This window comes from Hemitrygon akajei, unplaced genomic scaffold (assembly GCF_048418815.1).
Source record: "Hemitrygon akajei unplaced genomic scaffold, sHemAka1.3 Scf000080, whole genome shotgun sequence".
Classification (NCBI taxonomy): domain Eukaryota; kingdom Metazoa; phylum Chordata; class Chondrichthyes; order Myliobatiformes; family Dasyatidae; genus Hemitrygon; species Hemitrygon akajei.
Genome location: NW_027331966.1, coordinates 252,196 through 270,138, shown reverse-complemented (window position 1 = coordinate 270,138; position 17,943 = coordinate 252,196). Strand labels below are relative to the sequence as shown.

The window sequence follows — 17,943 nt, the reverse complement described above, 5'->3', positions numbered from 1 at the left end:
GAACTAGGGAGTGGGAGGTGGATCCAGGTGATGGGGGAGGTGGGAAGTTGGAAATAGTAACAGGGGGTGGAACATGAGTGGTTTGGTCAACACGGGGCAGCAGAAGATGGAATTTATTTCTATAGAGGATTAACAAAGAGGTTAGAGAGTATTTATTTTAGAGATTTACCAGCCTGTTTCCTGGAGGGAAACAGAGATCAGCAGAACGAATGAATCGAGGAGAAACATGTGGCTGAGATAGGAGAGGAGCCGCCATCATAAACACAAAATACTCTGCAGATGCTGGGGTCAAGGCAACACGTACAACACACTGGAGGACTCAGCAAGTCGGGCAGCATCCGTGGACGTGAACAGTCAAAGATTCGGGCCGAGACCCTTTGTCAGGACTGAAGAAGGAGGGGTAGGGGCCCTATCAAGAAGGTGGGTGAAGGGTGGGAAGGAGAAGGCTGGCTGGTGCCAGGTGTAATAAATCATTCTAGTTACAGAGAAAGTGCAGTGCAGGTCACATCGATTTAGACTGTGAGGTCAGGAGTCCACTCATCACGCTCTTCGCTTCTAACAGCAGAATGGATGCCGTCCTTGAGCCTGGTGGTGTGTTTCTGTTTTATTTTATCGTCGGCCCGATGAGAGTATTAGAAGTGAAACAGTTCTGAGGATCTTTCATGATGTTGGCTGCTTTGCTGAGACAGTGGGAAGTGTAGACTAAGTCCATGGAGGGGAGGTTGGTTTCTATGATGTACTCAGCTGTATCCACTGTTCTCCACTATTTCATTCAGGTAAAGGAAGAGCAGTAGCCGTATGAAGATGTGAAGTATCGGGATGGGATACTTTCTGCCGTGCATTGATAAAGTGTGTAGAGTAGAAAAGGACACATACCAAAGTTCTTATTGTTTGTTCTGGTTTTGTTATATTGGAATCTGTTATCTACTAGTGCGTACTATTATTTCAGGGTCTGTGGATTGCGGGAGGATCATCAGAGATCGCCCTTCATCCCATTCTCCCATCTGGCTCCATTTGCTCATCCCCTGCCCATCTTGTTCAACCTCTGTCCAGCCTCTGTCCCACCAACTCAATGATATATATCAACCATCTTGTTCAACCTCTGTCCAGTCTGTATCCCACCACCTCAATGATATATATCAACCATCTTGTTCAACCTCTGTCCAGTCTGTATCCCACCACCTCAATGATATATATCAAACATCTTGTTCAGCGTCTGTCCAGTCTGTATCCCATCATCTCAATCATATATATCAACCATCTTGTTCAACCTCTGCCCAGTCTGTATCCCACCACCTCAATGATATATATCAACCATCTTGTTCAACCTCTGCCCAGTCTGTATCCCACCACCTCAATGATATATATCAACCATCTTGTTCAACCTTTGCCCAGACTGTTCCCATAGCAGCAATGAAATATTTCAGCAATCTCTCTTAGAAACTTGGTCTTCATTGTGAAGTTTTGTTTTGCATCTTTTCCCAAATTTGTTTCTCGCTTGCTAGATATACCAGAGGTTTAATTGAACACAGCACGAGGCAGGGTAAAAGCAGCCATTTCAGTTTTAGTTTCATTGTTACAAAATGGCTGCAGTGTTAAACTTTATCATAATTGAACTCATTGCATCTGATGTAGAGTTTGTTATTTCCTTTTTCGGTTATTTTCGGTGAACCATTTCCTCTGTTTCCAGGGTAACGGCCCGTCAGAGCTGCAGCAAGTGTTGCAGTTTTTATCGCTCTGTGGTCACCGCCTCTCAGGGTAGAGACAGTGGCCTCGGGAGCAAATGTAACAGAGTGACAGTGGGAGGAAAGGATGCTGTGAGCATTGACTGTGTGGGATGTGTTACACCAGGGTCAGAATGAACTCAGAACTAACAGAGTGGTTGGGGTGGGGTGGCATTTACAGTCTAGGGTGGCAATCAGTTTACTATCTGTGCATCAAAATGAAGAGGGAGAAATACTACAGTTGCAGGAAATTTAAAGTGAAGTGCAGAAAATACTGGAGACGCTCAGCAGATCGGCAGCATCTCGGACAGTCTCAGTTCTGGAACTGGGTCTTCCACCATTTCTCCTTTCAGAGATGTAGTCTGATGTACTGAGTTCCCGGCACTTTCTACTTTATAATTTTACATTTTGTTCCTGCTACGCTGCAGGAAACATGGCAGCCAGCTGTGCTGGGCAAGATCCCACACAGCAGGAAGATTGTTATCAAATGTGCTCGGTTTAGCTGCTGGGGTCAGGCTGAAGTGTATCCGCATCCTCTATACAGACCGGGGAACCAGCCTGAGCACCGGCCCCGGCAGAGGGTCATTAGCTTCTAATTCCACCTTAGTTTGTGAATCGGAAATGGCAGGAACTCCACGGCAAATTGCCGGCACCAAGGCGTCTTTGTATGGGTGATAATATTGGGCTGGTGACTCTGAGGATATGGAACTGACAGTATATGGGCTTCAGTCCAGGTTGGTTATTCTACAGCTGGGATCGAAATTTTCTCAGTCTGCAGTGAAGCTGAAATCCAGGGCGGTTGGGCATTGGTTATGGGGAAATCACAGTCAACACTGTCCAATAGGATATCATATCTGTTAAGTATTTTGGAGATTATTTCAGAGTTAACTAGATAGATAGATAGATAGATAGATAGATAGATAGATAGATAGATAGATAGATAGATAGATAGATAGATAGATAGATACTTTATTCATCCCCATGGGGAAATTCAACTTTTTTTTCCAATGTCCCATACACTTGTTGTAGCAAAACTAATTACATACAATACTTAACTCAGTAAAAAATATGATATGCATCTAAATCACTATCTCAAAAAGCATTAATAATAGCTTTTAAAAAGTTCTTAAGTCCTGGCGGTTGAATTGTAAAGCCTAATGGCATTGGGGAGTATAGACCTCTTCATCCTGTCTGAGGAGCATTGCATCGATAGTAACCTGTCGCTGAAACTGCTTCTCTGTCTCTGGATGGTGGTATGTAGAGGATGTTCAGGGTTTTCCATAATTGACCGTAGCCTACTCAGCGCCCTTCACTCAGCTACCGATGTTAAACTCTCCAGTACTTTGCCCACGACAGAGCCCGCCTTCCTTACCAGCTTATTAAGATGTGAGGCGTCCCTCTTCTTAATGCTTCCTCCCCAACATGCCACCACAAAGAAGAGGGCGCTCTCCACAACTGACCTATAGAACATCTTCAGCATCTCACTACAGACATTGAATGACGCCAACCTTCTAAGGAAGTACAGTCGACTCTGTGCCTTCCTGCACAAGGCATCTGTGTTGGCAGTCCAGTCTAGCTTCTCGTCTAACTGTACTCCCAGATAATTGTAGGTCTTAACCTGCTCCACACATTCTCCATTAATGATCACTGGCTCCATATGAGGCCTAGATCTCCTAAAGTCCACCACCATCTCCTTGGTCTTGGTGATATTGAGACGCAGGTAGTTTGAGAGAGTTGGGTTGTTGTTGGTTTGCAGTGATGTTGTTCATCTGAACTTTGGTAAAGTCTAACAAGATCCCACATGGCAGCTGATCGGGAAGGTTCGGTCACGTGGGATTCACAGGGGGCTGGCGAGGTGGATTCACACCGGGCTCGAGAACAAGAAGCAGAGGGTGATGACTGAAGATGAATTTAGCGAATGGAGGCCTGTGACAAGTGGGACGTGCGTGTCCGTGTCGAGACCTCGTTAATTTGTTATTCGTGCCATTGATTTGTATATGAATGTACATGGCACGGTATCAAGTTTGATACTAAATTCGGGAGTCTGGTTGATATTGCAACAGGTTACAATAAATTTCAAAGACATCTTGATTAGTTATGGAGATGGTCTGAGAAATGGCGAATGGTTTTCAACTCGAACAAGTGAGGGATGGATCATTTGGACAGTCACCACGGTGGGACTGGTATAGTGAATGGGAGGGCAGGGAGAGTTGTGTAACAGATTGAGAAACAAAAAAACATCATTAATATGCAACACAGACTACAATGCAGATAGAGAACAATACCTGGCTCCTACACAGAACTCAGCTCTGATACCGGGTCCTCCACCTGAAATATTAACATACTCTCTGTCTTGTTGAATAACTCCAGCATTTTTGTTTTATTATGTTAAAGATGTTTGCAAACTTGCTGTTTTGTATGTATGGCGTGTCTACATTGTGTTTAACAAAGGTGCGAATTTACAAGCTGCTAATAGCCAGGTAAACACACAGGAACACGTACAAACAGGCCGGATGAACTCAGCGGGCCGGGCAGTGTCCGGTGAAAGGAACAGTCAACGTTTCGGGCCGAGACCCTTCGTCAGGACTGAAGAGGGAGGGGGCAGGGGCCCCATAAAGAAGGTGGGGGGAGGGTGGGGAGGAGAAGGCTGATAGGTGCCAGGTGAAAAACCAATCGGGGGAAAGATCAAGGGGTGGGGGAGGGGAAGCAGAGAGGGGATAGGTAGGAAAGGTGAAGAAGGAATGTAAGGGGAAAGCACTATGGGTAGTAGAAGAAGGCAGAATCATGAGAGAGGTAAATGAGGTGTATGGGATCCAGTCGAATGTGGCGCAAGTTGCGGAGGGTAATATACTGGATCCGGAGGCTGACGGGGTGGTAGGTGAGGACAAGGGGAACTCGGTCCCTGTTGTGGTGACGGGAGGATGGGGTGAGGGTCGAAGTGCGGGAAATGGAGGCGATGCGGGTGAGGGCATCACCCCACCACTAAGGACATTTTTCCCTCTCTACCCCTCTCTGCTTTTCGCAAGGATCGTTCCCTCCGCGACTGCCTGGTCCACACATTCCTCCCCACAGATCTCCCACCGGGCACTTATCCCTGCAAGCGCAAATGCTACTCCTGTCCCTACACCTCCCCCCTTACCACCATTCAGGGCCCCAGACAGTCCTTCCAGGTGAGGCAACACTGCACTTCTGAGTCTGTTGGGGTCATCTATTGCATCCGGTGCTCCCGGTGCGGCCTCCCCTACATCGGCGAGACCCGACGCAGATTGGGGGACCGCTTCGTCGAGCACCACCGCTCCGTCCTCCACAACAGACCGGATCTCCCGGTTGCCACCCACTTCAACTCTGTTTCACATTCCCATTTGGGTATGTCCATACATGGCCTCCTCTACTGCCATGTTAAGGTTGGAGGCGCAACTCCTCATATACCTTCTGGGTAGTCCCCAGCCCCTTGGTGTAAACATCGAATTCTCCAACTTCCGGTAATTCCCTCCCTCTCTCCTCCCCATCCCACTTTCACTCTGCCTCCTCTTCCAGCTCCCTATCACCTCTCTCATGATTCTGCCTTCTTCTACTACCCATTGTGCTTTCCCTTTACATTCCTTCTTCACCTTTCCTGCCTATCCCCTCCCTACTTCCCCTCCCCCACCCTCTTTATCTTTCCTCTAATTGGTTTTTCACCTGCACCTTCCCCCTCCCCCCACCTTCTTTATAGGACCCCTGCCCCCTCCTTCTTCAGTCCTGACGAAGGGTCTCGGCCCGAATCATTGACTGCTCATTTCAACGGATGCTTCCCGACCTGCTGAGTTCATCCAGCCTGTTTGTACGTGTTGATTTGACCACAGCATCTGCAGTGTATTTGTCTTTAAATACTCAATAACATGTTGACCGGAGTTTAGGAGATAATAATGATCTTAAAATCCTTCCGGAGAAAATGTAGTGGTTCTGGACAAGATGCTACAATGGTATGGGTGAGATAGATAGATAGATAGATAGATAGATAGATACTTTATTCATCCCCATGGGGAAATTCAACATTTTTTCCAATGTCCCATACACTTGTTGTAGCAAAAACTCCTTACATACAATACTTAACTCAGTAATAATATGATATGCATCTAAATCACTAACTCAAAAAGCATTAATAATAGCTTTAAAAAAAAAAAAGTTCTTAAGTCCTGGCAGTTGAATTGTAAAGCCTAATGGCATTGGGGAGTATTGACCTCTTCATCCTGTCTGAGGAGCATTGCATCGACAGTAACCTGTCGCTGAAACTGCTTCTCTGTCTCTGGATGGTGCTATGTAGAGGATGTTCAGGGTTTTCCATAATTGACCGTAGCCTACTCAGCGCCCTTCGCTCAGCTACCGATGTTAAACTCTCCAGTACTTTGCCCACGACAGAGCCCGCCTTCCTTATCAGCTTATTAAGACGTGAGGCGTCCTTCTTCTTAATGCTTCCTCCCCAACACGCCACCACAAAGAAGAGGGCGCTCTCAACAACTGACCTATAGAACATCATCAGCATCTCACTGCAGACATTGAATGACGCCAACCTTCTAAGGAAGTACAGTCGACTCTGTGCCTTCCTGCACAAGACATCTGTGTTGGCAGTCCAGTCTAGCTTCTCGTCCAACTGTACTCCCAGATACTTGTAGGTCTTAACCTGCTCCACACATTCTCCATTAATGATCACTGGCTCCATATGAGGCCTAGATCTCCTAAAGTCTACCACCATCGCAGGTAGTTTGAGTTGCACCATATCACAAAGTCCTGTATCAGTTTCCTATACTCCTCCTCCTGTCCATTCCTGACACACCCCACTATGGCCGTGTCATCAGCGAACTTCTGCACATGGCAGGACTCCGAGTTATATTGGAAGTCAGATGTGTACAGGGTGAACAGGACCGGAGAGAGTACGGTTCCCTGTGGCGCTCCTGTGCTGCTGACCACTGCGTCAGACCTACAGTCTCCCATGCATTGTTCAGGATGTCAGAGTGATTCTAAATAGACTCAAATCATATATTGCCATAGGTGTCAATGCCAGGGGATGTCAAAAAGAAAGGAGACAGTGAGAATCAGGTCTGAATGAGAAATCTGTATAATCCAGTGAAGAGAGGAACAGAAGTCTCATCGTCAGCAGCAATATTTCAGCTCACACTGCTGTATCTGTTATCCATTACTCACCAGAGCGCCACTAGTGGTAGGAGGACCAAATCAGTGGAAGCTGTCTGCTCAGCCTGCTTTGTCTTTACATTGATACATCACTCCCGGTCCAGGGTACAAGATTGGTTCCTAAAAGGGAATTGTCTGCAATATAGGAAGTAGAGACCGTGGAGAATCCTGGCCCAGTGCACAATGCATGGAGAGTGGAAATGGACATTGTGTGATTGTGGGTGAAAGGGTGCAGGTGGATCCGGCCATGTCACGTGTTCAGTGGATAGGCCCAAGATGTTTGGAAGTGTTTGTCTCCGTTAACAAACAAAACCGAGTTTTTCAATTAATGTTTGACCCACCGGTTTTTGTTTTTTTTTTGTTACCTCTGCTGATTCTATGTCTGGGTTTAATTCAACATCGACAATTCACAACACGATTGTGAAAACTGACCAGAGAGATGAGAGAGAGTTAACATCTCTGGGGAAACACTGTCACATGTGGAAGGGGTACAGTGACCGTCTGCTCCTGCTCCTGTAACAGATTGTGATGCACATTAAAATAGCGAGTTCCTCCAGAAGACAAGACATTCTCCGGATGATGAAAGTTTTAAGCAACACAAAGACACACAAAATATTGGCTGAACTCAGCAGGTCAGGCAGTATCCATGGAGAGGAATAAACATATGATGTTTTGGATCACGACCACGGGGAACAGAAAGTAATGTAACAATATCTAGAACTTCTGTCCCCTCATTTCCAGTCCGATGTAGGGCCTTGGCCCAAGACATTGATTGTTTATTCTCCTCCATAGACGCTGCCTGACCTGCTGAGTACCTCCAGCATTTTGTGAGAAATCCCAGGGATTTGCTGAGGAAGGGGTTGACCAGGCAGGCAGACAGTAACCCAGAGCAAAGCGGTGGTGATGGGCAGTACCAGGAGAGTGATGGTGATGGTTACTATATTCCCAGGAATTAGCAGAGTATTTTGCAAACAGACAGGTATATTGACGGGGACAAGAAAGAACAGCATTCAACAGACGGTTGAGCTTTACCGGCTAAGGTAACAATTCCCTGAATCACCCACCCCACCCCACAGTCTACAGAGGAGTTACACTCTTCCCATTGGTGCAAAGCGATGTCAGTCACTGGTTACACCCAATAGCAGAGATGGGCCAGCCGAAAGGGCATTACCCCCGCTGAGGACATCTCACACTCCCGCCACGTCAAAGCGGAACAAATCCCAAAGTAAATGCCCCACTTTTGGAATTATTTCAATATCCCTCCGAGGGAAGCTGGGGGTGTTTAAGAAGCTTCTCCTTCAGTCGGTGTCTGATGAATTGCTGAGAGGTAGGAGGAGACCACTCGGCCCACTGGATTGCTGCCATCTCCCTGGGGAGGGAGGGAACCCAGCAGGAGGAGGAGGGAGGGTGAATTAATTGAGAGGATAAATATGGTGTGAGGGGTTGAATAGGATAGGATCTGCGAAGTTGTTTGCCCCGGTGGGGGATCCAGGAGCAGGATTGGGGAAGGAGCCCATTGACAGCGGGAAAAAGAAATGAGGGGCTCGTCTATGGAAACGTCTGAGGCCACAGTGGTGGTGAGCAGATATATTCACCTCTTCGGTGGGCAAACTGTGGGAGACTGTATGCTCATATTGTTACTGACAGAGAATCGTACAATTTGTGTTCCATGTGTTATCTGAATGTACTTGCCTGTGAAGCTGCCACAAGTCAGTGTTTCTCTGTCCCTGTACCTTCCCGTACTTGTGCACTTGGCAATAAATTTAACAGGACCTGAGAAATCTCAGTGAGATTTGATTAGTGATGATCAGTTTGGCACCTCGGTAGGTAAAATGTAAAGAAGATAGAACATAGAAATCTAAATCACATTACAGGCCATTCATCTCACAATATTGTGTCAATCGAGTAACCTACTCCAGAGGTTGACTACAATTTCCTTGCAGCATAGACCTTTATTTTTATAAGCTCCATGTACCAATCTAAGAGTCTCTTAAGAGACCGCAATGGATCCACCTCTACCACCATTGCTGCCAGTGCATTCCACACACCCACTCCTCTCTGTGAGAAAAATGTAACCCTGACATCCCCCTTGTACCTACTTCCAAGCACCTGAATACTATGCTCCCACTTCTTAGTCAGTTCAATCCTGAGAAAAAGCCTCTGGCTATCGACACAAGCAAAGCCTCTCATCTTATACACCTCTGTCAGGTCACATCTCATCCTCCATTGCTTCAAGGAGAAAAGGCCAAGTTTACTCAACTTATTCTCATCAGGCATGCTCCCCAATCCAGCCAACATCCTTGTAAATCTCCTGTGCACTCTCTCTATAGCATCCATATCGATTCCTGTAGTGAGTTGACCAGAACTGAACACAGTGCACCCAAGTGGTGTCTGATCAAGGTCTTAGAACAGATCCCAGCGGAACAATATTAGTCACGATCATCCATGCAGAATACGAACCATCTACAATCGACCTTTGCCTTCTGTGGGCATGCCAGTTCGGGACTCACAAAGAAATGTCTCCTTGGATCCCATACCTCATTATTTTTTGAATGAGCTTTCCATGGAGAACCTTAGCAAACCTCTTACTGAAATCCATATACACTACTTCCACTGCTCTACCCTCATCAATGTGTTTTGTTACATCCTCAAAGAATTCAATCAGGTTCATAAGGCATGACCTGCCCTCAGCAAAGCCATGCTGACTATCCCTAATCAGACCATGTCTCTCCAAATGCTCATAAACCCTGCCTCTCAGGATCTTCTCCAAAACTTGCCCATCACTGAATTAAGACTCACTGGTCTGTAATTTCCTGAGTTACCTCTACTCCCTTTCTCGAACAAAAGAGCAACATTTGCAACCTTCCAATCCTCTGGTACTTCTCCTCACCTAATTGATGATGCAACGATCATCGTCAGAGGATTAGCAATCTCCTCCCTCGATTCCAACAGTAGCATGGGGTATATCTCGTTCAGTCCCAGTGACTTATCTAACTGAATACCTCTCAAAAGATCCAGCACATGCTCTTTCTTATAGATAGATAGATAGATAGATAGATAGATAGATAGATAGATACTTTATTCATCCCCATGGGGAAATTCAACTTTTTTTTCCAATGTCCCATACACTTGTTGTAGCAAAACTAATTACATACAATACTTAACTCAGTAAAAAATATGATATGCATCTAAATCACTATCTCAAAAAGCATTAATAATAGCTTTTAAAAAGTTCTTAAGTCCTGGCGGTTGAATTGTAAAGCCTAATGGCATTGGGGAGTATAGACCTCTTCATCCTGTCTGAGGAGCATTGCATCGATAGTAACCTGTCGCTGAAACTGCTTCTCTGTCTCTGGATGGTGGTATGTAGAGGATGTTCAGGGTTTTCCATAATTGACCGTAGCCTACTCAGCGCCCTTCACTCAGCTACCGATGTTAAACTCTCCAGTACTTTGCCCACGACAGAGCCCGCCTTCCTTACCAGCTTATTAAGATGTGAGGCGTCCCTCTTCTTAATGCTTCCTCCCCAACACGCCACCACAAAGAAGAGGGCGCTCTCAACAACTGACCTATAGAACATCATCAGCATCTCACTGCAGACATTGAATGACGCCAACCTTCTAAGGAAGTACAGTCGACTCTGTGCCTTCCTGCACAAGGCATCTGTGTTGGCAGTCCAGTCTAGCTTCTCGTCCAACTGTACTCCCAGATACTTGTAGGTCTTAACCTGCTCCACACATTCTCCATTAATGATCACTGGCTCCATATGAGGCCTAGATCTCCTAAAGTCCACCACCATCTCCTTGGTCTTGGTGACATTGAGACGCAGGTAGTTTGAGTTGCACCATATCACAAAGTCCTGTATCAGTTTCCTATACTCCTCCTCCTGTCCATTCCTGACACACCCCACTATGTGTTTCAGTCTGCGGTAAGTCATCCCCACAATTGCCAAGGTCCTTTTCACTGGTGAATACTGAAGCAAAATACTCAGTATCTCAGAATATTTCAATGATCGGCAGGTTGAGAAACATTTGTTGAGAATCTAGCATTGAGATTTAACCAAGCTAATTTGCCATTGCTGGTAACCCCCCGTGGATTTGCTGTACTTGCATGATGCACCATCAACTCCAATAATGATTGTTACAAAAGTCGGTGATATGTATTCCATCTTTTATTAGCAATCAGTAAATATACAATCTTGAAGTGATAAAACTGATCTGTACCCAAACATAAATTCATCGTATTTGAGTTAATAATAACAAAATATATGACATCGGTCAGTCCCCAGCTGTGTACTGCATGGAACAAAGCAAACTATGTAACTGATCCCCTTTGCATTTACCACAACCCCACTGATGCGACTTATTACCACAAAAAAGCATCATAAATACACAACGCAGAATACAATGCTGATAGAGAACAGATACGTGGCTCCTGCACACAGGCTCAGCTCTGATACAGGGTCCTCCACCTGAAATATTAACATATTCTCTGTCTTGTTGAATAACTCCATCATTCTGCTTTAATTATATTGACAATTTTTCTGAACTGACTGTTTTGGATGTATGGCGTGTCGACATTGTGTTTAACAAGGTGTCATATAACTAACTATCTGATAATAGCCAGGTGATGTGCTCAAATAAATCTTAACCAAGTTTTAGTGCTAATAATAGTTTTAAAGTCCTGCTGGAAAAACTATAGTGTTTCAGGACATGATGTCATGGTGCTATGTGTGAGATTGCATTGTTCAGGTTGTCAGAGTGTTTCTGTATAGACACAAATCATATATTGCCATAGGTGTCAATGACAGGCGATGTTAAACTGAAAGGAGACGGTGGGAATCAGGTGCGGCTGAGAAATCTGTGTAATCCAGTGACGAGAGGAAAAGAAGTCTCATTGTCAGGAGAAATGTTTCACCCCACACTGCTGTAACACTTGTCCATTACTCACCACAGCGCCACCAGTGGTAGGAGGACCAAAGCAGTGGGTGCTGTCTGCTCAACCTGGCTTGCATTCCGTAGACTATCACTCCCGGTCCAAGACACAAAATTGGTTCCTAAAAGGGAATTGCCTGCAATACAGCGAGTAGATACCCTGGAGAATCCTGGTCCAGTGTACAATGCATGGAGAGCGGAAATGGACATTGTGTGACTGTGGGTGGATGGGTGCAGGTGGATCCGGCCATGTCACGTGTTCAGTGGATCGGCCCAAGATGTTTGGAAGTGTTCACCTCAGTTTAAAAACAAAACAGTGTTCTGCTTTAAACCCCAATTAATGTTTGACCCTCCTGTTAATTTTTTTTTGTTACAGAGCAGCAAAAACTGAAAACTCCTGTCCACAAAATGCGTCAAGGTTGGAGCAGAGGAGGAGCTCCAGTGACGTCAACATCGAGTAAGGACATGGGTATGTTGGCGAAGTATTTTAATTTATAAATACTCTGCTGATTCTCCGTCTGGGTTTAATTCAATAATGGCAATTCACAAAATGTGAAAACTGAGCAGAGAGATGAGAGAGTTAACATTTCAGGGGGAAACACAGTCACACGTGGAAGGAGTACAGTTACCGTCTGCTCCTGCTCCTCTGACAGATTGTGATGCACATTAAAATAGCGAGTTACTCCAGAAGACAAGACATTCTGCAGATGCTGAAAGTTTTAAGCAACACAAAGACACACAAAATATTGGCTGAACTCAGCAGGTCAGGCAGCATCCATGGAGAAGAATATGATGTTTTGGATCAGGACCACGGGGAACAGAAAGTAATGTAACAATATCTAGAATTTCTGTCCCCTCATTTCCAGTCCGATGAAGGGCCTTGGCCTGAAACACTGATTGTTTATTCTCCTCCGGAGACGCTGCCTGACATGTTGAGCACCTCCAGAATTTTGTGAGATATTCCAGAGATTTGCCGAGGAAGGGGTTGACCAGGCAGGCAGACAGTAACCCAGAGCAAAGCAGTGGTGATGGGCAGTACCAGGAGAGTGATGGTGATGGTTACTAGATTCCCAGGAATTAGCAAAGTCTTTTGCAAACAGAGAGGTATATCCATGGGGACAAGAAAGAGCAGCATTCAACAGACAGTTGAGCTTTACCGGCTAAGGTAACAATTCCCTGAATCACCCACCCCACCCCACAGTCTACAGAGGAGTTACACTCTTCCCATTGGTGCAAAGCGATGTCAGTCACTGGTTACACCCAATAGCAGAGATGGGCCAGTCGAGAGGGCATTACCCCCGCTGAGGACATCTCACACTCACGCCACGTCAAAGCGGAACAAATCCCAAAGTAAATGCCCCGCTTTTTGAATTATTTCAATATCCCTCCGAGGGAAGCTGGGGGTGTTTAAGAAGCTTCTCCTTCGGTCGGTGTCTGATGAATTGCTGAGAGGTAGGAGGAGACCACTCGGCCCACTGGATTGCTGCCATCTCCCTGGGGAGGGAGGGAACCCAGCAGGAGGAGGAGGGAGGGTGAATTAATTGAGAGGATAAATATGGTGTGAGGGGTTGAATAGGATAGGGTCTGCGAAGTTGTTTGCCCCGGTGGGGGATCCAGGAGCAGGATTGGGGAAGGAGCCCATTGACAGCGGGAAAAAGAAATGAGGGACTCGTCTATGGAAACGTCTGAGTCCACAGTGGTGGTGAGCAGAGATATTCACCTCATCGGTGGGCAAACAGTGGGAGACTGTATGCTCATATTGTTAGTGACACAGAATCGTATAATTACTGTTCCGTGTGTTATCTGAATGTACTTGCCTGTGATGCTGCTACAAGTCAGTGTTTCTCTGTACCTGTACCTTCCCGTACTTGTGAACTTGGCAATAAATTCAACAGGACCTGAGAAATCTCAGTGAGATTTTATTAGTGATGATCAGTTTGGCACCTCGGTAGGTAAAATGTAAAGAAGATAGAACATAGAAATCTAAATCACATTACAGGCCATTCATCTCACAATATTGTGTCAATCGAGTAACCTACTCTAGAGGTTGACTACAATTTCCTTGCAGCATAGACCTTTATTTTTATAAGCTCCATGTACCAATCTAAGAGTCTCTTAAAAGACCGCAATGGATCCACCTCTACCACCATTGCTGCCAGTGCATTCCACACACCCATCCCTCTCTGTGAGAAAAATGTAACCCTGTCATCCCCCTTGTACCTACTTCCAAGCACCTGAATACTATGCTCCCTCTTCTTAGTCAGTTCAATCCTGAGAAAAGGCCTCTGGCTATCGACACAAGCAAAGCCTCTCATCTTATACACCTCTGTCATGTCACATCTCATCCGCCATTGCTTCAAGGAGAAAAGGCCAAGTTTACTCAACTTATTCTCATCAGGCATGCTCCCCAATCCAGGCAACATCCTTGTAAATCTCCTGTGTACTCTCTCTATAGCATCCATATCGATTCCTGTAGTGAGGTGGCCAGAACTGAACACAGTACTCCCAAGCAGAGTCTGATCAAGGTCTTAGAACAGAGCCCAACGGAACAATATTAGTCACAGTCATCCATGCAGAATACTAACCATCTACATTCGACCTTTGCTTTCTGTGGGCATGCCAGTTCTGGATTCACAAAGAAATGTCTCCTTGGATCCCATACCTCATTATTTTTTGAATGAGCTTTCCATGGAGAACCTTAGCAAACCTCTTACTGAAATCCATATACAGTACTTCCACTGCTCTACCTTCATCAATGTGTTTTGTTACATCCTCAAAGAATTCAATCAGGTTCATAAGGCGTGACCTGCCCTCGGCAAAGCCATGCTGACTATCCCTAATCAGACCATGTCTCTCCAAATGCTCATAAAGCCTGCCTCTCAGGATCTTCTCCAAAACATGCCCACAACTGAAGTAACACTAACTGGTCTGTAATTTCCTGAGTTATCTCTACTCCATTTCTTGAACAAGAGAGCAACATTTGCAACCTTCCAATCCTCTGGTACTTCTCCCCACCTAATTGATGATGCAACGATCATCGTCAGAGGCTTAGCAATCTCCTCCCTCGATTCCAACAGTAGCATGGGGTATATCTCGTTCAGTCCCAGTGACTTATCTAACTGAATACCTTTCAAAAGATCCAGCACATGCTCTTTCTTATAGTTCATACACTCATGTGTTTCAGTCTGCGGTAAGTCATCCCCACAATTGCCAAGGTCCTTTTCACCGGTGAATACTGAAGCAAAATACTCAGTATCTCAGAATATTTCAATGATCGGCAGGTTGAGAAACATTTGTTGAGAATCTAGCAGTGAGATTTAACCAAGCTAATTTGCCATTGCTGGCCATTTCCTGTACTTGCATGATGCACCCTCAACTCCAATAATGATTGTTACAAAAGTCGGTGATATGTATTCCATCCTTTATTAGCAATCAGTAAACATACAATCTTGAAGTGATAAAACTGATCTGTACCCAAACATAAATTCATCGTATTTGAGTTAATAATAACAAAATATATGACATCGGTCAGTCCCCAGCTGTGTACTGCATGGAACAAAGCAAACTATGTAACTGATTCCCTTTGCATTTACCACACCCCGACTGATGCAACTTGTTGCCGTAAAAAAAACATCATAAATACACAATGCAGGATGCAATGCTGATAGAGAACAGATACATGGTTCCCACACACAGGCTCAGATCTGATACAGGGTCCTCCACCTGAAATATTAACATACTCTCTGTCTTGATGAATAATTCCATCATTCTCTTTTAATTATATTGACAATTTTTCTGAACTGACTGTTTTGGATGTATGGCGTGTCGACATTGTGTTTAACAAGGTGTCATATAACTAACTATCTGATAATAGCCAGGTGATATGCTCAAAGGAATCTTAACCAAGTTTTGGTGCTAATAATAATTTTAAAGTCCTGCTGGAAAAACTATAGTGGTTCAGGACAAGATGTCATGGTGCTATGTGTGGGATTGCATTGTTCAGGTTGTCAGAGTGTTTCTGTCAGAGTGCTATCGATGCAATGCTCCTCAGACAGGATGAAGAGGGCAATACTCCCCAATGCCATTCGGCTTTACGATTCAACCGCCAGGAGTACGATATGTTAAAGTGCCGGGGTTGATTGTATTTAATGTATTTAAGTAAACTATTTAAGAAACTTTTCAAAAGCTATTATTAATGCTTTTTGAGAGAGTGATTTAGATGCATGTCATATTTTTACTGAGTTAAGTATTGTATGTAATTAGTCTTGCTACAACAAGTGTATGGGACATTGGAAAAAAAATGTTGAATTTCCCCATGGGGATGAATAAAGTATCTATCTATCTATCTATCTGTATAGACACAAATCATATATTGCCATAGGTGTCAATGCCAGGCGATGTTCACCTGAAAGGAGACGGTGAGAATCAGGTGTGACTGAGAAATCTGTATAATCCAGTGACGAGAGGAATAGAAGTCTCATCGTCAGGAGAAATGATTCAGCCCACACCGCTGTAACACTTGTCCATTACTCACCACAGCGCCACCAGCGATAGCAGGACCAAAGCAGTGGGCTCTGTCTGCTCAACCTGGCTTGCATTCCGTAGACTCATCACTCCCGGTCCAGGACACAAAATTGGTTCCTAAAAGGGAATTGCCTGCAATACAGAGAGTAGATACACTGGAGAATCCTGGTCCAGTGCACAATCCATGGAGAGCGGAAATGGACATTGTGTGATTGTGGGTGGATGGGTGCAGGTGGATCCGGCCATGTCACGTGTTCAGTGGATAGGCCCAAGATGTTTGGAAGTGTTCACCTCAGTTGAAAAACAAAACAGTGTTCTGCTTTAAACCCCAATTAATGTTTGACCCTCCTGTTATTTTTTTTTGTTACAGAGCAGCAAAAACTGAAAACTCCTGTCCACAAAATGGGTCAACGTTGGAGCAGAGGAGGAGCTCCAGTGACGTCAACATCGAGTAAGGACACGGGTATGTTGGTGAAGTAATTTAATTTATAAATACTCTGCGGATTCTCCGTCTGGGTTTAATTCAATAATGGCAATTCACAAAATGTGAAAACTGAGCAGAGAGATGAGAGAGAGAGTTAACATTTCAGGGGGAAACACAGACACACGTGGAAGGAGTACATTTACCGTCTGCTCCTGCTCCTCTAACAGATTGTGATGCACATTAAAATAACGAGTTACTCCAGAAGACAAGACATTCTGCAGATGCTGAAAGTTTTGGGTGAAACAAAGACACACAAAATATTGGCAGTACTCAGCAGGTCAGGCAATTATCCATGGAGAGGAATAAACAGTTAACGTTTCAGATCGGGACCACAAGGAATAGAAAGTAATACAGCAATATCTAGAATTTCTGTCCCGTCATCACCAGTCCGATGAAGGGCCTTGGCTCGAAACATTGATTGTTTATTCTCCTCCATAGATGCTGCCTGGCCTACTGAGCACCTCCAGCATTTTGTGAGAAATCCCAGAGATTTGCTGAGGAAGGGGTTGACCAGGCAGGCAGACAGTAACCCAGAGCAAAGCGGCGGTGATGGGCAGTACCAGGAGAGTGATGGTGATGGGTTACTATATTCTCAGGAATTAGCAGAGTCCTTTCAAAACAGATGTGGCCAAAGCAGAGTTCATAAGGTTGAAACATGATCTTTGTTTCCATCAACGGTTGTAATTTGCGTCGGGCGGTTAAGTTGTTGAGCCACGAGGATCTGACCAGGTAAATACTGGCACTGTGACAGAGAACACAGTGAGGCACAGGGAAACATCTTTGCTAGTGGGACAGCTTTCAAAGGACTTTTTGAGGAAAGAGGCAAAGAGCTGGCGAGTTTGAGGAAAGTGGTCACACTGCTCTGGGGCCTGCAACTACAGATCTCCACCGGAGTCTGAGTGGAGGAGGGGGCGATCTGGAGAATGGAAATAAAAATTTATATTTCTTCACACCAAAAAAGTCAAAACCTTCCCTTGTCAGCCACTGCCCCCTCCTGAACAGCCTCACCCTTAACTATTTTCTAAACTCCCCCAGTTCCTGCAGATTATCTTTTCTTAGAGTGGGACGTCCACTGAAGTTCCAGTCACAGAATAGTAATAATAGC

At 45.0% G+C, this 17,943-nt stretch overlaps 1 protein-coding gene across 1 annotated transcript in view; it reads left to right on the top strand.

Annotated features, from left to right (window-relative positions):
- Positions 1–12,158: 12,158 nt before the first annotated feature.
- Positions 12,159–17,943, top strand: part of LOC140722580 (NACHT, LRR and PYD domains-containing protein 3-like) — a 199,837-nt gene continuing 194,052 nt past the window's right edge. Inside the window, exons 1-2 of the mRNA XM_073037295.1 lie at positions 12,159–12,299; positions 16,725–16,817. Of these exons, the coding sequence (XP_072893396.1) occupies positions 12,239–12,299; positions 16,725–16,817 (154 nt within the window). The 5' untranslated portion in view covers positions 12,159–12,238. The remainder of the gene's footprint in view (positions 12,300–16,724; positions 16,818–17,943) is intronic.